We start from the raw sequence: 15782 nt of genomic DNA, 5'->3' as shown, positions 1-15782 counted from the left end.
TTGTATGTTAGCTATTCAAAAATCCCATAAAGAGGAATTGCAGCAGACTACAGCAGTGTAACGGTCTATGGCCATAGTAAGGGCTACAGCTAGATTTGCATCTGTTTTGGTCTTTAAGCAGTAAAGCTCTCTTAAGAGCAACCCACAAATTCTCCAGAATGATCTATTGGCCTGCCCATGGGTCTGCGTTAACTCTTGGTAACATCAGCAGGATTGGCAGGCAGGGGCTGAGAGCAGGAGGATTATACTTGGTTTTTCCGTAGCGCTATTCAGGACCTCCCTGATGTCATGAGAACCGCACGCCAGCTTGCAATACATGCCTTCAGTGGCTCAGCTCTGTGGGGATGAGAAGGCCTTCACCCTTCTCAGAATAATGTTTTCCAGGTCCTGTGGTACCCTCCCTGCAGGCACCTCAGCTGGCTTCGGGCATCTGCAGCACTCCAGTGTAAACCCTTGCTCATTGTCCTGGCCAAAGGGAAATGCTTTCCAAAGCCCATCTCCCCAAAGCTGTCGAGCCTGTTCACGTGACGCCATAGATTAACTTAGTTCAAAAGCATAAAATATTTTCCTCATCTCTCTATATATCACCTGTGTCATTTGCTGGCTGAGTGACTTTTTTTTTTTTTTTTTTTTTTTGGTCTCCAATAAAATGCAGAAGCCTCAGATTACCAAAACAGCTGCACATGCTTTGTCTGGGTTAATGCATTTAAGTCAGGCTCCAGGGTCTGGGTAAGTGCCAAGATCCTGGATCAGCTGCTTTACCGGAATTATGCTGCTGTAATAGAGCCCTGCATTATTGTGTTGCAATTATTTTGGCTTGCAGCTGGCTGTTCCCTCTATATTTTTACTGAAGTGAGATAAAAGGATTTTGTCTTAAAAATAGAATTTTCTTTTCTGAATCTTACAGAAGCTTTGAGTTACATATCGTGTCTGTAAGAGGTGCCCCTCCGTTTATCTTCAGATTTATCTTCAAGGAGAAGAGCAAATAATTTTTGTAATAGTTCTTGAAGAACAGGAACAGTGCTAAATGGTCTCAAAACATAAAATAAAAGTATATTGAAAAGGGTATAAAATCAGTGATTAAAGTGTCATGTAATAACATGGTTTTAGGTTCTCAGCAAGAACAGGTTTATTTTCAGCATCAAGCCACTTATCAGTAGCAAGTTGTTCTTAAAGCTGTCCCTATAATTTGGAAATCCTTTGTGTAGACAAATAAAAGAATAGATTCAGATTTTAAACTGAAGAAAAATGTTTCCCCAACCTTGAATCTCCTATATTTGTATCCATTCAAGCTCTTTTTGATGCCTATTTATATACATTTCTTGACAAATAACAGTGGTTTCAGGTTCTCCAGTGACAGCAAAAAGTAAACTGAATGCAATCATTTATCTTTGAACTGTTCAATTGTGCCCTTCTTCATGTTCTTGTTAATAATGCCAGGTCTCCCAGGAGCGCTCTCACGCAATTTTATCACATAAGCTTTTTGTTTGACCTTACCTGCTGTTCCCCTGGAACATAGCGGGGGGGAAGCCAAAATGCCAGCCTGCCTTAATTAAAACTTTAGTCTCAGAAGATGTTACAGTATGTGATTTCATTAGGTATATAATGAAAGTATTTAATCATACCTCTTATTTGTCTGGGCCTTTTTACTTGGTAGTGAGGTCACCGAGTTTTAAAACAACTCTTCTAAGGTGTGGAAAAGTAACTGAGGGGTGGGTATGCATCTTTAAGTGATTCATAAATTCATTGTGTCCATGATTTTGCATGTTTGTCCTAAAGGTAGTTGCTTGGATGATGAAGTAGAAGGCTCTAAATAACAGTTCAGTACTCTTTGCGAAAACATTTTTCCCCCACTGGACAGCGAGCATGCATATAAATGGTTTTTAAAAGATAATGCTATTCCTTGTCTCCAGCAGTTGGAACTTGGCATCATAGAAAAAGAGTAAAAGAAAATGTAATGGATATTTCTTTGACATGTAAGAAGCTCTAAATCTCACATGTGATATGCAGTGTTACTTTCATCATTTCTCATTGGCATAATCTAAACCACCATAACAGGAGGCTTTCTACCACCCAGATGAGGCCATTTGTTTTAAGCAGTGACTATTCTTGAGGAAAAGCCTGTGCACAAAGCACTCTCAGCTTTTGTAAAGATGTACCTTATTCTGGTTTATATAGGACAAGCAGAGTTAAAAAAGATTTGTGAGGCCCTGATCCTGCACATCTTTTGAACTAGGAGGGTTTGCATTGCTAGGGGAGTTGTGTTATTCCCCTGATTTTTTTCCCATTTTGTTAGCAGCCAAGAAGTACCCCCAGTTGGCCGTGTTGTCTCAAGTAGCACATGAAACCATCCATGCTTTGGATGCTCTGTGCTTTGGGTTTCTTCCAGCCCCCAGGGTTGCAAAACAAGTAAAACCAGGATTTCACATAGCTTTCTGAGGAAGAATAAATTAAGAGGACAAGGAGAGGCAGTTCGACAGATAAGACAGATAAGACAGATCCTGCTCTAGCAGTTGGACAGAACTAGCCAGATGGGGGATTTCAGAGCTGTTATCCACAAAAAAATTTCTTGTGTATCAGAGTATTTTCATCAGCAGTTTTTACCAAATCCAACAAATAGGTCGCTCTGAAACAATGCAAAATTGCAGCAAATTTCCAGATTTGATTTCTTCTTCTTCTGAAGCTGGATAAAGATATATTTGCACTATTGATTTTGTGGGATTTGTAGCTTTGTAAACCAGAGAGAGAAAGAGGGGTGGGGAAGAGAGACAAGCTGTCTTCTAACCAGTATTTTTCTTCTTTCTCTTGTGATAATAAATCTTACTGGCTCATATCTTTGATGCATATACATCTTGCTGAGTTCCGTAATGCAGCTGAATACAGCTTCTTCTCTGTGGGTCTGCCAACAAATGTGGCTGTTGATCTGTTACCAGGTTTGGGAAGCATGAATGTGCTGTTAGCAAAGCTACGGCCAATTTAGGGACCAGGGAGCTACGATTCTGGTAGCAATTATGTGTCGAGACTCTAAGTTCAAAATCCTGCTGTTTTATAACCCCAGCTCTGCAGAGAATTGTTTGAGTCACTGTCATTGTAATCAGTTTAGGAATATATTTACCGTGTTACATGTTTTCAGTGAATGTAACTGGAATGCCATTAGCTAAAAATTGTTTTGGTCTCACCCAACTTGAAAGAATCGATGTCATTAGTTTTAAATTTTGAAAACAAAACTAGCATAATACCCCATGCTTTCCCCTGCAAGCTGTACTGCTGGAGTGGGATGTGCTTTTACCTGAAATGAAAGAAGCCAAACTGTAAGTCACTTATGTGAAAAGGCTTCTCTTCTTTTTGAGGGTCTGAGCCTGCGGAGTGCTGTGGGGAAAGGAGTCTGTGTGCTGCTGTGGTTTTTGGCACATGTGCTGTTTTATGTGTGTTATAAGCCACCTCATACCTCCAAGTTATCTGTTGCTTCTTAAGACTCCTTTATTTCAGGCATAGGTATTCTTGTTTTTTCCTTTGTATGTGTGTGAAAACTAAATAAAATAATGGCATGGTCTTACGTTTTGAGGGGAAAGGGATGGAATTTTAGCATTAAGCTATTACATATTTGTCCTTCTAGCTCAAATGGTATCCAGTTCACACCCATAAATTATCTGTGATGTCTTCAGGTGGAACACAAAGCCCAAATATCTTACTAGGTCAAGGCATTTTTATGCGTACTGCAGAGAGAAGGCAGACACAGTAGGAGTGGATTGATCAACTGCAGCAGATTTGGTTTGCAGCATGCCTTGGATTTTAGATCCAAGCTTAAACTACAAAATTGTTTACAAAGTGTTTTGGATTCCAGCTGCACAAGATGCAGTTTAAATCTTCAGACTCACACAGAAAATGACACACCAGCAGGGAGACATTAATTAGTGTGTCTTCTGTGGGAGTCTTCCAAACTGCAGACATTTTTGGGGTGAGGCTAAAATCAAAATCAGCTTAAATTTATAGCTTAATTTTATGTTTTCCATGAGACTTTTAGTCCATCATTTGTGGTGAAACTAGCTAGGTAATGACCAACTGCATACTGAACACCCCCCCCCCCCCCCCCCCCCCCCCCCCCCCCCCCCCCCCCCCCCCCCCCCCCCCCCGCCCCGATTTCCTCAGCAGCCACCCAAATCTAACGCATAACGCCTGGACGTGAGAAGCCAGTCTGAGCACAACGCCTTGGAGCAGCACTCCTCTAGAGTGAGCAGTATATGGGGAGACTTTGTAGCTGGTAATTACAGTGTTCATGTAGGAGGTGAAACATCTGGTTGCAATCCAGTACTTGAGTATCTCTTGCGAGGTAAGGAGCATTGGCAGGAGGGAGTGACGGACCCCTGTAGCAGGGAGGGCTTTGTTCTGGCTGCTAGAAACCCCTTGCCTCAAATTCCTGCTCTCAGTTGTGCTGGGAAGGGATTTTGGTACGCACCTCCCACAGCTTGGCCAACTGTCCTAAACGCAAGGTTCCCCAACCTGGCTTCCTTTCCTCGTATTTTACAGATAACATTTAGGGTCTGTTTGAGAATCAAAAGGTTCTTTGTGTCAAGGCACAGTGTTTGATCTTGCCGAACTGCTTGCTTCATTTTTTTTTCTTCTTTCCAGTTTTGCAAGTACTTTGGGATGGATCAGCTGAAAGCTTTTGGCAAATAAGTGAGTTGCCAAAAACTTTACCAAACTTACTGACGTGTGCATGACTGAATTGTAGTTTTACAATGACATTTTTTCTTCTCTGATTAGTAACTTATCATGGGCGTTGTAAGTTTCGATGATTATAGAGTAAAAACTACATCTAGCCACTTCAATACTTTACCCATAGCTTATTTTAAAAAGTAAAGGAAAACGTAGCCTAGCGAAATTGTGGGAATAGATACTGAACATATTCTTCAGCCTACAAAACCTACTGAGCACTACTCCAGCCAGGGCAAAGTAAACTAAAATAGGCCAGAAATAGCCCTTAGAATATCCACCATACACAGGTGATCTCTCTGCTTGTGGAGTGAATTGGGTGGCATTGCCAGTATGTGATTAAAGGGGGGAGAGACTGGGAAGAGCATCCTGTCTCACATGCAAAAGATTAGTCCTTTTCCTTGGAAGATAGGAAAAGTGTTAAGAGCTAACTGGCTAACATTTTCCTAAGTGTTTCAAGTCTGGAACATGTAATTTAATGCTCTGAATAATACTGGACACAGAGCACACTCTAATCATATCTTTATTCCCAGAACTTCTTATTAAACTGATGAATATCTTCTAGCAAGCTGTCCATCCTCATTTTAGATGTTTCGGGTGATAGCACATGTGCTTCCTCTCTGGGTAAATTGCCCCCTTGTTAATTACAGGGTCTGTTGAAACTTTGAATTTTATTTCTAATCTGAACAGTTCTAGGTTTATCTTCCAACCATGTAATTTTATCATACCGTTTTCTATTCTGTTCAAGAACTATCTACCAGCAGATACCGCTTCATCTTTTGAATAAATTGAGCACAGTGAGTTCATTAGGTCTCCAAGGAAGAGGTGCACTTTCTGACCTCGGATCATTTTTGTAGCTCTCTTCTCAGCCCTTATCAGTTTTGGGGAGTCTTCTGCAAACATAAGCCCCTGCAGCAAGCCTAACACTTGAGACTGGGTGCAGAATCTGCAGTTACACTGTTTTCAATACATCGCAGGGTATTCCCTTGTGTCCGCACCCAGAGGTGGTGCTTGCTCCCCTTGGCTTTTCCATGGGAGCTCAAATTCAATCTCTTCCCGGTGCTCCTGGTGGCAGTTGCGGCAGAGGCTGAGCTGGTCTGTACTGGAGGGGTGTAGGGCACCAGAAAGGCACTGCAGTAGTTGCAGAGCGGGCAGGAGCATGACCATATCTGTGTAGCATTGCAGCCAGCCCAGTTAGCCCTGCTGAGGCTTCCCTTTCAAATTTCTTTTGGGCTTTGCTTGCCTAAGCCGCTGCAGTGTGTTACCAAGGTACCTGCGTTTTGGGTTTGCTGGTGGCAACGGCTTGGCTTCTCCCAGCACTACACTGAGTGAAGCGGGAAGGGAGCAGATGAGCTCTCAAATCACTTCACATCAAAACCACTGTGAATTTAAGCATTTGCATCGGATGGGCTTAGATGCAAGGATGCTGTTCAAGTGGTGAGTACAATAAGATTTGCAGTTCAGGGATTCGTGCCAGACTGCCGCACTCATCAGCCGAAGTGCTGATTACTCTTTACCCGGAGTGCTGATACACGTATTACAAAGCTATCTTGCTAATATATGCTTCAAATCTAAAATGAGCAGTGAAACAGTCCCTCCAAACATGGATGTGCCGTTCATGAAGGATGTATGCTGAGGCCAGCAGAGCACCAAACATGCTTTAATTACAGCTCTGGGTGACGTTACTGGCAGAGGTGTAGGACCACTGCATTTTATCTTTTGAGCTCCATAGCCTCATTAAGAAATTAAAACATTTGTGGGTCTTTCATGCAGTCTTTCTCCCCCTGGGATGTTTAAGTTAGCTGACTGTCAGCATGGTGGTGCAGGCTGTAAAGGTTCAGAGAATTACCTTGATGGTGTGACGGCCTCTTCCATTTCGACTGCAATCCAAGGCTCATTTTTCCTCTGAGGCATTCATTGAAATTCTGTGCACGATTTGTTCCTCTGGTTGTTTAACAATGTCTCTCATGTTTGCCCTGATTTAAAAAATCCTCCTTTGTAGCATAGATAACATAGAGCAGGATGATATAATTGCAGTAAAGAGGCCCTGGAGCTTGCAGTAATAGGATGGTTCATCTGATGTGTACTGCCATTAGAAAATAACCCACGTATGTATGTTCTCAGGGGACAGTAAAGAGGCTTTTAAGGATTACACTTCATGTAGTATGAAAGCTAATGAGCAAAAGAGCAAGTATGAAGAAAACTACTGTTGCAGAAAGCATGGTGCCACTTCCTGTTCTCACTTGTTTCCCGACACCTGTGTAGCTCCAAAACATCCATCGCTGCCCAGCAATGCATGGCTTTTCATGCACTGCAGTCGGTTCCCAAGACTTTTGAGAACACTGTTATTTTCATTTCATTGAAAAATAAACAGCATGTCAAAAGCATGGCAGAGCTGAGTTGAGGATTGAAACTGCTGTGTGTGTACAAAATAAATACTTTTGGGGGAACAGCGCTCTCTGATAGTCTGTGCCCTCAAAAAAAAAAAAAAGATTTGCTAGAATGATATAGTTTCATGAACATTGCTGAAAGGTTGATATATCGAGACTACCAGTTATGCAGAGTCTCAAGTCTCCCATCTCCATTCTTTTCCTGGCCAGTGCGCAAAAACATATGAAGACATCAACACACAGTAAACACTGAAGGATCCATTTAAAATGTTACATGGCATGCAGAGTCAGGGTTGCAGAATTTGGGCTGAGGAGGCAGGAAATTCAGAGAAGCTGGTTTCTGATATTAACAACTTCTTATTCAAATGGATTGCTACGTAGAGTGCCAATTCCTTTCTCTTGCATTTCTGTTGAAACAGAAGCTGTCTAGCAGAACAGACTTGGGCTTCTTTGTTTTTTCACAGCATTTTCCTCTTGCTTGTAGAGCTTGTTGTAGATAAAGAAATTAATTCACCCTTTAATACTCTGTACCCCGTCTGCATTGTTGGAGTACATTTTTGTACCTTGTCAGGTTTTTATGTTCAATGGAATGGATGAACTTGCATCTTTCTTCATATATTTAACATAGTAAAGGGTCAGACTTTGCTATCAGGTAAAGTGAAGTGGCTTTACTTGAGTTGCAGAGCCTTGAAGAGGATCCTGGATTTTCACCAAATGCTGTACTGGGGTTCTGCAGCAAAGTCTGACATCCGTAACTTCATTGTATTCCAAAGGGTACTGATGATAAAAAAGAAGTCCATGAATATTAAGTGAGGAAGAGATGACAGCCAGCGTCTTTGCAAGGATACAAGCAGGCCAGTAACCTTCTTAAACATCCCTGTTTCCACCCGCAAGTCAAGGGAGCAAATGGTCAAGAGACCACAGTACCTCCTTTGGGGCAAAGAAGTGACTTAATTTCCCTTAACGGCAAAGAAGGTTCAGGAAACAATGTGATCAGATTCTTACATTAATACCTCTGCTCCCATCTAATCACATTGGAAGTGTGTTAGAGTGCATGTGAAGTATTTTTCTGGTTGTATTGATGCCCCTCTGTGTGGTCAAAGCATTGTAAAGGGCTCGCAGAGGGAGTAGGAGAGGGGTCTCCTGACTCTCAGGGGTGCAAGCAGGACTCTGCATGTTGGGACAGGGGTGAGGGGTGCACATGCCCTATGGGCAGGAGAAATTGCTGAAGTCCTTGAAGAGTAATAAGATTGTTAAAATAATAATCCATAGCCTAGTGGACCTCAGCTCTTAACCCGTCCCCTTTTTGTATTCCTGCGCCTAAAACATGGGAGTGGTTGTGCCATGTACTAAGCAGTGTTTGCTAATACAGAGGAGATTTTCAGGGCAGAGGTACATGTTATTTTAATACCCCCATGAGATGATGCCTACATGTTCAGCATAAGGGTAGATACTTAGTCATTTCCATAACTTTTTGTTTCAGTTTGATAGTCATGTCTGTATTGGGCAATAAATTAGTTGTATTTGGAGAATATGGAACATAAAGCTGAGGTGAAGAGACAGCTGTATGTTCAAACATACAGCAGAGTATCGGCAGTAGTCTGACTAAAGTAATGGTAATGCAATTATATTTACTAGAGATAACAGAAGGGCTTCTCTCTACTTGACCCCAGTGGTGTCTGTCTATCTCTGCAGAGCACCAGTCCACCACCCTGTGCCAGTGCATCACGGTCCAACTCTGTGAGCCCAGATCTGATGTTTGATTGCATTCCCCAACTTAGCGTCACTTGATCCCTGGTCCACCATCAATCTAGCATTCATTAGAACATCTGGGACTTACTTTGACAACCGCAAGTGACATGAGATGAATTATCTGTTGCTGCTTCTGCTGTCAGTTGACTCCTCTCTGCTTAAACTTCCAGTCTTGCAAATACCAGAATAGTAGTGCTAAATTTTTTATTTCTGTCCTTTCTCCTCCTCCCCCCTCCCCCCCCCCATAATTGGTATACGGGAGCAGAAGAGGACTTGCAGTTTTATTATTGCTGTATAAGCCTTCTGTAAACTCAGTTACAGCACTTCTGATGTTGGTAATTTTTGTGACTAAAAAATATGCTGACACTGTGTTTGTGCATAGGAAAAGAGCAAATTTGAATGTATAATAATCTGGTGCATTTGGGAGATGTTTGATGCTATATCCTAGCCAAGTTAATCACTCATGGAATTAATTTTTTTTTATTTTGCTCAGTTGACTGGAGACATTAATCTCATATCTGTGGAAAGGCATCTTTAATGCCAAAAAATTGATCAGAGATACCTGACATTTCTCTGGCATCAGAGAAGATGTTGAAGGAAAGCTATCAGTGGACAATAGACCGGCAGAAACAGAGACATTCGTTACTTTATTTTTCTTACATAATGAAGAAATACCCAGGTGATGATTTCCAATTCGTGAAGTATATTGAACCGTGTACTGTGTTCATGAATATAAATTGAGCAGACGTGACACACATTTTTTATATAAAAATAACACAGCGTTGCTACTTCTGATAATTCTTCTTTGCCTGAAATATGCTTATTCTGAGAACATCACTACAGAGTTAATAGTGCACTGCATAACTGCATGTTAAAAAATACGAGTGTTAAAGGACACAGAATGTCTTAAGGAGAAATTATTCATAGATTTATAATGACTGTGGCTGGCTGCATTTTTCAAGGACAGGATCTTTCTGCATCTTTCTTTCCTTTCCCACTTTTTCTGCAAAATCCTTCGTCTCTAAATAGTAGCATCACCCAGCCAGCCCGCTTCTATCTAGCAGGGCTCATTCTCAGGCTGGATCGTGTTACTGCCAAGCAGCACACGGCTCGCACTTCACTTCCCATCCACGCTTCTGCCTCATTAGCAGCTTTGCGCTCCAGATCATCCAGACTTTGCCCATTTCTCAGTTAGTCCTAGAGGAGCTGTCCCAGCAGAAAACCTGCAATGTTGTGGTGACTTTGAACACAGAGCCAATCGCAGGTTGAAACAGAAGCATCAACTTCTCATCCCTGTGCGGTCACTTGTGTGTCAGCAGTGTTCCCACCAAGCAACGGGGAGGACCATACACTCCCTAATTTATGATTTTCCTCTTTTGCCAAACATGAGGCTAGTAGGGTGGAATATGACCCTTAATAGGCTCTAATCATATAAAAAGCCTTGCAAGTAGGAGCCAGTGTTTATACAGATCTTCTTCTTAATTAAATAAAGCTGCCTCTGTTTACATCGTGCTAGGGAGCTGCATTACAAGAAAGGTAAGAGGGTAAGATAAGAAACGTGACCTGAAAGAAAACTACCGGATTAGTCTGTGAAGGCCAAACACTGGTGTCCTTGAAGCTGGTGGGGTTTTTGCCTCTGAGGAAGCAGCCAGAAGCTAGTAACACCCTGTGTCTGTTCAGGGCTTTACAATCCTGTGGTGCAGTCAGGCATCCCTCAAGGTGGTCTCTGCCGCAGCGCTGAAGAGCATGAGGAAAGTGTGCTGCCCGCTTATGTTAGCCTGCCAGGGCTGTCAACTCACAGCATTTGTTTATTCCCCTTCAATTTTCACTTCCAGTAATGCTTCTCTAGAAATAGAGCAACTTTTTGATGAATGCAGGGAGAAATGGTGGGATCATTTGCTGTTCCTTAGAACAATTTTCATTTTGCCCCTACAAGCAACAGGGTATTTGAAGACGTCTTTCTTCTTCCAGGTTACCAGCCTGTCCTGCCGAATCAGCAGCAGGGGTTCCAGGGTCTCATGGGAATGCAGCAGCCGCCCCAAAGCCAGAACCTGATGAATAATCAACAGGGAAATCAGGTGCAAGGCATGATGGTGCAGTATCCAGCCATGTCGTCTTATCAGGTACTTGGGAGCCATAAGGAAAGACTGCTTTTGTCGGAGAGTGCTTAAGTGAATTAAGTTTTTGTATCGCAGAATGGTCTTTATTACTTCATTAGGACAGTGTGTGGCAGGAGGCCTCCTGATAAATACGCTTCTAAGTCAAATTGGTTTCTTTGCTTCCTGTTTACATATTCTTAGTATTCCCGATTTTCATTCTGAATTGGGAATACTTCAAATGAACTATTTATTACAGCCTGCAGTGCGGGTAAAATATCACAAAGGATGAAGGAATTATACTTCTTCCTGTGAAGAAAATGAATTTAAAAAAATAAAAGACAGAACATTGTTCATTTTCTTTTGTTTTGCAAGTGCAGTATTGTTTCCTGTAATGAAGTTGGGGGCTTTGCCTGATCCAGTTAAAAATTACTCATCTGTGGAGACTCCTGCTAAGGATCTCACTATGTCTTCTATAACAAGCTGTAGCCAGATAGATTTTTGTTTATTGGGTTTTGGGGAGAGGGAAGGCAGTGGCTGATTTTTACCAAGTCTGTAAGTTACCCAGACTTACTTCCCCAACTTTATACCTGGTTTCTGTGAGATATGCCAAGAGCCTGTGAGAGGTGGCCTGTGCTTGCATTTCCTGCTGGTCCCTCCAGAAAGTTAAGAAACTATATGATATCTAGTTCATTTTAATAGGTTGCACTGATTGAGCAGCCATTCACCTTTTCCCTCAGCTTCTCTGAAAACACTACAGCAACCCAGATGGAAATGGGGGAATTGCTTGTGGGTAAAATTTTCCCCTTATATCTTCAGAATTACTATATTGAAAATGTGTTTTAAAGGTTAATGATCAAGTTAAAGGTTTAGACCTTTTAGATGGCCTAGATATACCAGAGTTGAGTCTTCTGTTTGCACTGATCCCAGAAATTCATATTCATATAGATCATGACAGAGCCACTTACTAGACCCAGGAGCAGAGGGATTTCTCTTTAACCCTTCTCTAACAAAAATCCTCAGGGATGAGAACAGTTCTGAGCAGCAGAAAATGACACATTTTGTCAGAACATGTTGTATACTCAAATTCAGCTAGAAGGAAGATAGGGATACTCGGGACCTACTTTAATTTGTTTAGTAACTACTATTATTTTTCCTACCTATTTCCGTATTCCTGCCTAGGTGCCAATGACCCAGGGTTCTCAAGGAATGCCGCAACAATCATATCAACAACCAATCATGCTACCTAATCAATCAGGTCAAGGAACACTTACAGCCACTGGAATGCCTGTCTACTGTAATGTCATACCTCCTGCCCCACAGAACAACCTACGGTTGATTGCCCCACACTGCCCCTCCAATAACGTTCCAGTTATTTCTGCCAGCTGCAGGACAAACTGTGCGAGCATTAACAATGCAGGGTGGCAGGTCAAGTACTGACACTGTGGCTTAGTGTGGATATACGAGGATAGCGGTGCATTATTTGACAAATAACTCATGGCCTTCAAATGAAGAGGAACACAACAGGATAATCAGTTGAGGACATCAGTACTGACTATGCTCAAGTGATTTGCTGCTGGAAAAATCTGTAAAAAAATAAAAATAAAATAAATTTTGAAAAAAAAAAATGTTTGCTGGTTAATGGTGCATATTTTTGTCATGTCTGCTAGGTATGCCTTTATAGCTTAGCTAGTGACATGAATTCATTGAGGTAAGATTTTTTCCTACCACTGAACACCACTGTGTAGATTGTAATATCCCTGATTCGGATTAGTTTTGTACTTTGTGTTGAGTTTGTGAAGCTAAAAGTATTTAAAAATATAATAAAATCACATTGTACCAAAGCTGTAATGGAAATGAAAAAACGAAAACAAAAAAAGAATTACTGAATGGAAGGAATAATTTATATACACTATAGAGTTTTTTTATGGATATATACTGTATTGTAGTGCTTAATCACAATAAAGCTATTTGACCTCATGGAGAAAGGTCATGTTTCTACTACCTGCTTGGTCTCCTCTCTGTTTCTGAGTGAGTGAACTCCCCTTTGTTTCTGCATTGTCTTGTTTCAGGTGAAGCTAAGGGGGGAATGATGCTTAATAGGCTTATGGGAGTTTGATGAAAAGGCAACATACCTGTGTCTTAGCATGCAGTACCATAACAGCTAAGACCGCTTAGAAATTGTAGCGTAGACACCCAGAAAGTGTTCAATGAATGAGGTACCAGATCATCTTAAACTAAGGTTGTGCTTTTCCAATCCCTAGGACCAGTAATGTCACAAACACAATTTGCCACAGCTACAAGCCTCCATCTACTAACTTATATCTGTTCAAGAGGCCAATGAACAGTTGAATATAAGAAGACATAGGTGTCCCGTGATATCCCATCCACTGGCTGGAAGATCAGTTGCTACTGAGGTAGCAACCACAGTACCCAGCAATTACTATGCTCTGTAGAGATACTCTACCCAATTATTGCTACTCCAGCTATAAAGCTATTTGGCAACAAAAAGATGACAACCCAAGATTCTTGTCCATCATGTTCAAGTAGTGGGGATGAACAATACATTTGGGTTTTTGGCTCTTAAAACATGCAGCACAGTGGTTTGCCAGAAATTCTTAGAACCTTTTTTTGAATTCCTGTGGTGTTTCTCATTATTATGTCCATGTTCACTCAGATTCCCAGCTTGTTCTGATAAATTATTCTTCATTCATAAATGCTGCATGGAGTTCCTCATTCTGCTTCAGTGATGACAAAATTCAAGTAGCAAATGTGTTTACCAGACAAAAGCCTGTGTTGTTTTTCACTTAAGCTGCATTTTTGATCAGTTTTGAACACCTTTAAAAGAGGTAGGAGTTGAGCCCTCCAGAATTATGCATATGCATCATGAAAAAGTCTGAGATCCTTCTGTGCATAAGATCTGCCTGTGTCGTAGTATGATTTAGGTACACTCAGGATGACAGTAGCCTACAACACCCTTGACCATTGTTCATCTGAATGTGAAACAGCTTTTATTTTCCCTTTAAGAGGGGTAGCATTTCCTTTGCACACTTCAGCTGTGGAAGCAGGAACTGGAAGGGCTACAACCTATATTTAAAACAAATATTTTTCTTTTCTATACAATAAATAGATATCTTTCAGGCTTCAGTCTTTTTTTACATATGTGTCTTAAAAGTGTGGAATTTCTACTGAATGCAGTCCTATGGGATCATAAGAAAGCCAAACACTGAATTCTATGTAGTGTAATCACGATTCATTTGCCGAGAGACAGTCAAGAACACGAGCAGGTAAGTAAACACAATTCACTCTTCAATTAGAGGTGAAATGCCTTGGGAGAGCATACTGATTGATTTTTTTTTTCTTTTTTTCTTTTTTAAAATCGAGATACTGCATTTGAATTTTGCCTGTGACCCTGAGCTCTCATTTCAGATGCCCTGCATTGTGTGGCTTATTTCCTTTTAATGTTTTATATACTATGGAAGTTTTTCTCCCAGTGTTACTATAATTACACGTAATTGGATTTGCTGCTGCTAAATGACTGACAGCTGAATGAATGGTTGTCCTTCTCTGTCAAGGCTCTGGAGTCCAGCAGGAAGGACCCACAGGTGACCTTGCGCAGGACAGGTTGTGTGTAGCCAGGCTGAACGAGAGGGGAGGGAGGGTGAATCTCTGTGCATGCAGTGTCTGGAGTGAAGAGACCCTTTTGTAATCCCTATATTTAAGTCCTGTTTCTTCTCTTCTCTGAAGCACTACTGTTACCTTATTGATCTTCCTTCTTGTCAGAGAATTATGAATGAATTGCCTGGTAAAAAAAATCTGCTCTCAACATCATAGATCGATGGCAAGCTGGGCTGTAGATGCCCTCAGTAGCGATGGGGAAGGGAGTCAAAAAGCAAAGCCTAGGAATCTTGCTTCTGTAAAGAGAGAATCTCCTCATGTCCTTACGCCACTCGTGGTCATGCCCCCTTGGCAAACAGCATATCCCATGACTGACCGTGGCCATGAGTTCCCATGATTTACTTGTCTCTGCGCGTTCAATGACCAGCTTGTGTAAAACACGTATATAGCTGTGGGAGCAGGGATCCTGCTGATTGACTTCTCTCAGCCTTGTGGCAGCAGCACCTACCTGCACATTAATGCACCTTCCTGCTGAAATGAGACTTTAAGTTTTTATGTAAAATGGAGCAGTTTCAGGAGGAGGTCACAGCCACCCACCCCAAAATGGCCTACATCCTCTGATTGTCTCACTCTCCAAAGAGTTAGAATCTCCTTAGACGTATGAGGAAACTGAATTTGATCTCCCTCAGCTATGGAGAATGCCCTAATTATTAAGGTACCGTATACATGGGGGAGACATCTCATGTGGTGGTGCACATATTTGCTTTATGCTGGAAGAATTTATATTTGAAGACAAGTAATTCTGTTTCTATATCAAGTGAAGCACAAAAATCATTCTCTAATTTTATTTTTTTAATCATACAATATTTCTAAATCTTTCTCCTAAACCTTTTGTTCATTAACAAAAATATTCTGAGCTAGATTGCTTAGCAGCCTTCTGCTATTAAATCAGAGATGTTTCAGCATTGTCAGAAGGTGAGGAGGAAAAAAGAAGCGACCTGCAAATACATGTAAGAAAAATGGGTAGGTGAAGCTCAGTGCTTTTTTCTCAGTCCTTTGAAATATTTTGTAGGCACTCTCCATAAGAGGAGTGCTATTAGACTCACCTGGCCAAACTTGTTCAAGCAACTTAGCAATTGGTCACCTTGAATTCAGAGTCCAGCTCGTAGTAGTGAAATGATTTACAGGACATGCTCCTCTCCTGTGGGGTTGC

General features: G+C 41.4%; 1 protein-coding gene across 1 annotated transcript in view; it reads left to right on the top strand.

Moving 5' to 3' along the window:
- ARPP21 (cAMP regulated phosphoprotein 21) overlaps positions 1 to 12936 on the top strand; it is a 244242-nt gene extending 231306 nt beyond the window's left edge. The window contains 2 exon segments of the mRNA XM_050890972.1: positions 10827 to 10978; positions 12134 to 12936. Coding sequence (XP_050746929.1) covers positions 10827 to 10978; positions 12134 to 12391 — 410 coding nt within the window. The 3' untranslated portion in view covers positions 12392 to 12936.
- Positions 12937 to 15782: the final 2846 nt, after the last annotated feature.

The sequence above is a fragment of the Gymnogyps californianus genome, chromosome 2, assembly GCF_018139145.2.
Source record: "Gymnogyps californianus isolate 813 chromosome 2, ASM1813914v2, whole genome shotgun sequence".
NCBI classification, from domain to species: domain Eukaryota; kingdom Metazoa; phylum Chordata; class Aves; order Accipitriformes; family Cathartidae; genus Gymnogyps; species Gymnogyps californianus.
This window is presented reverse-complemented; position numbering and strand designations above follow the sequence as displayed.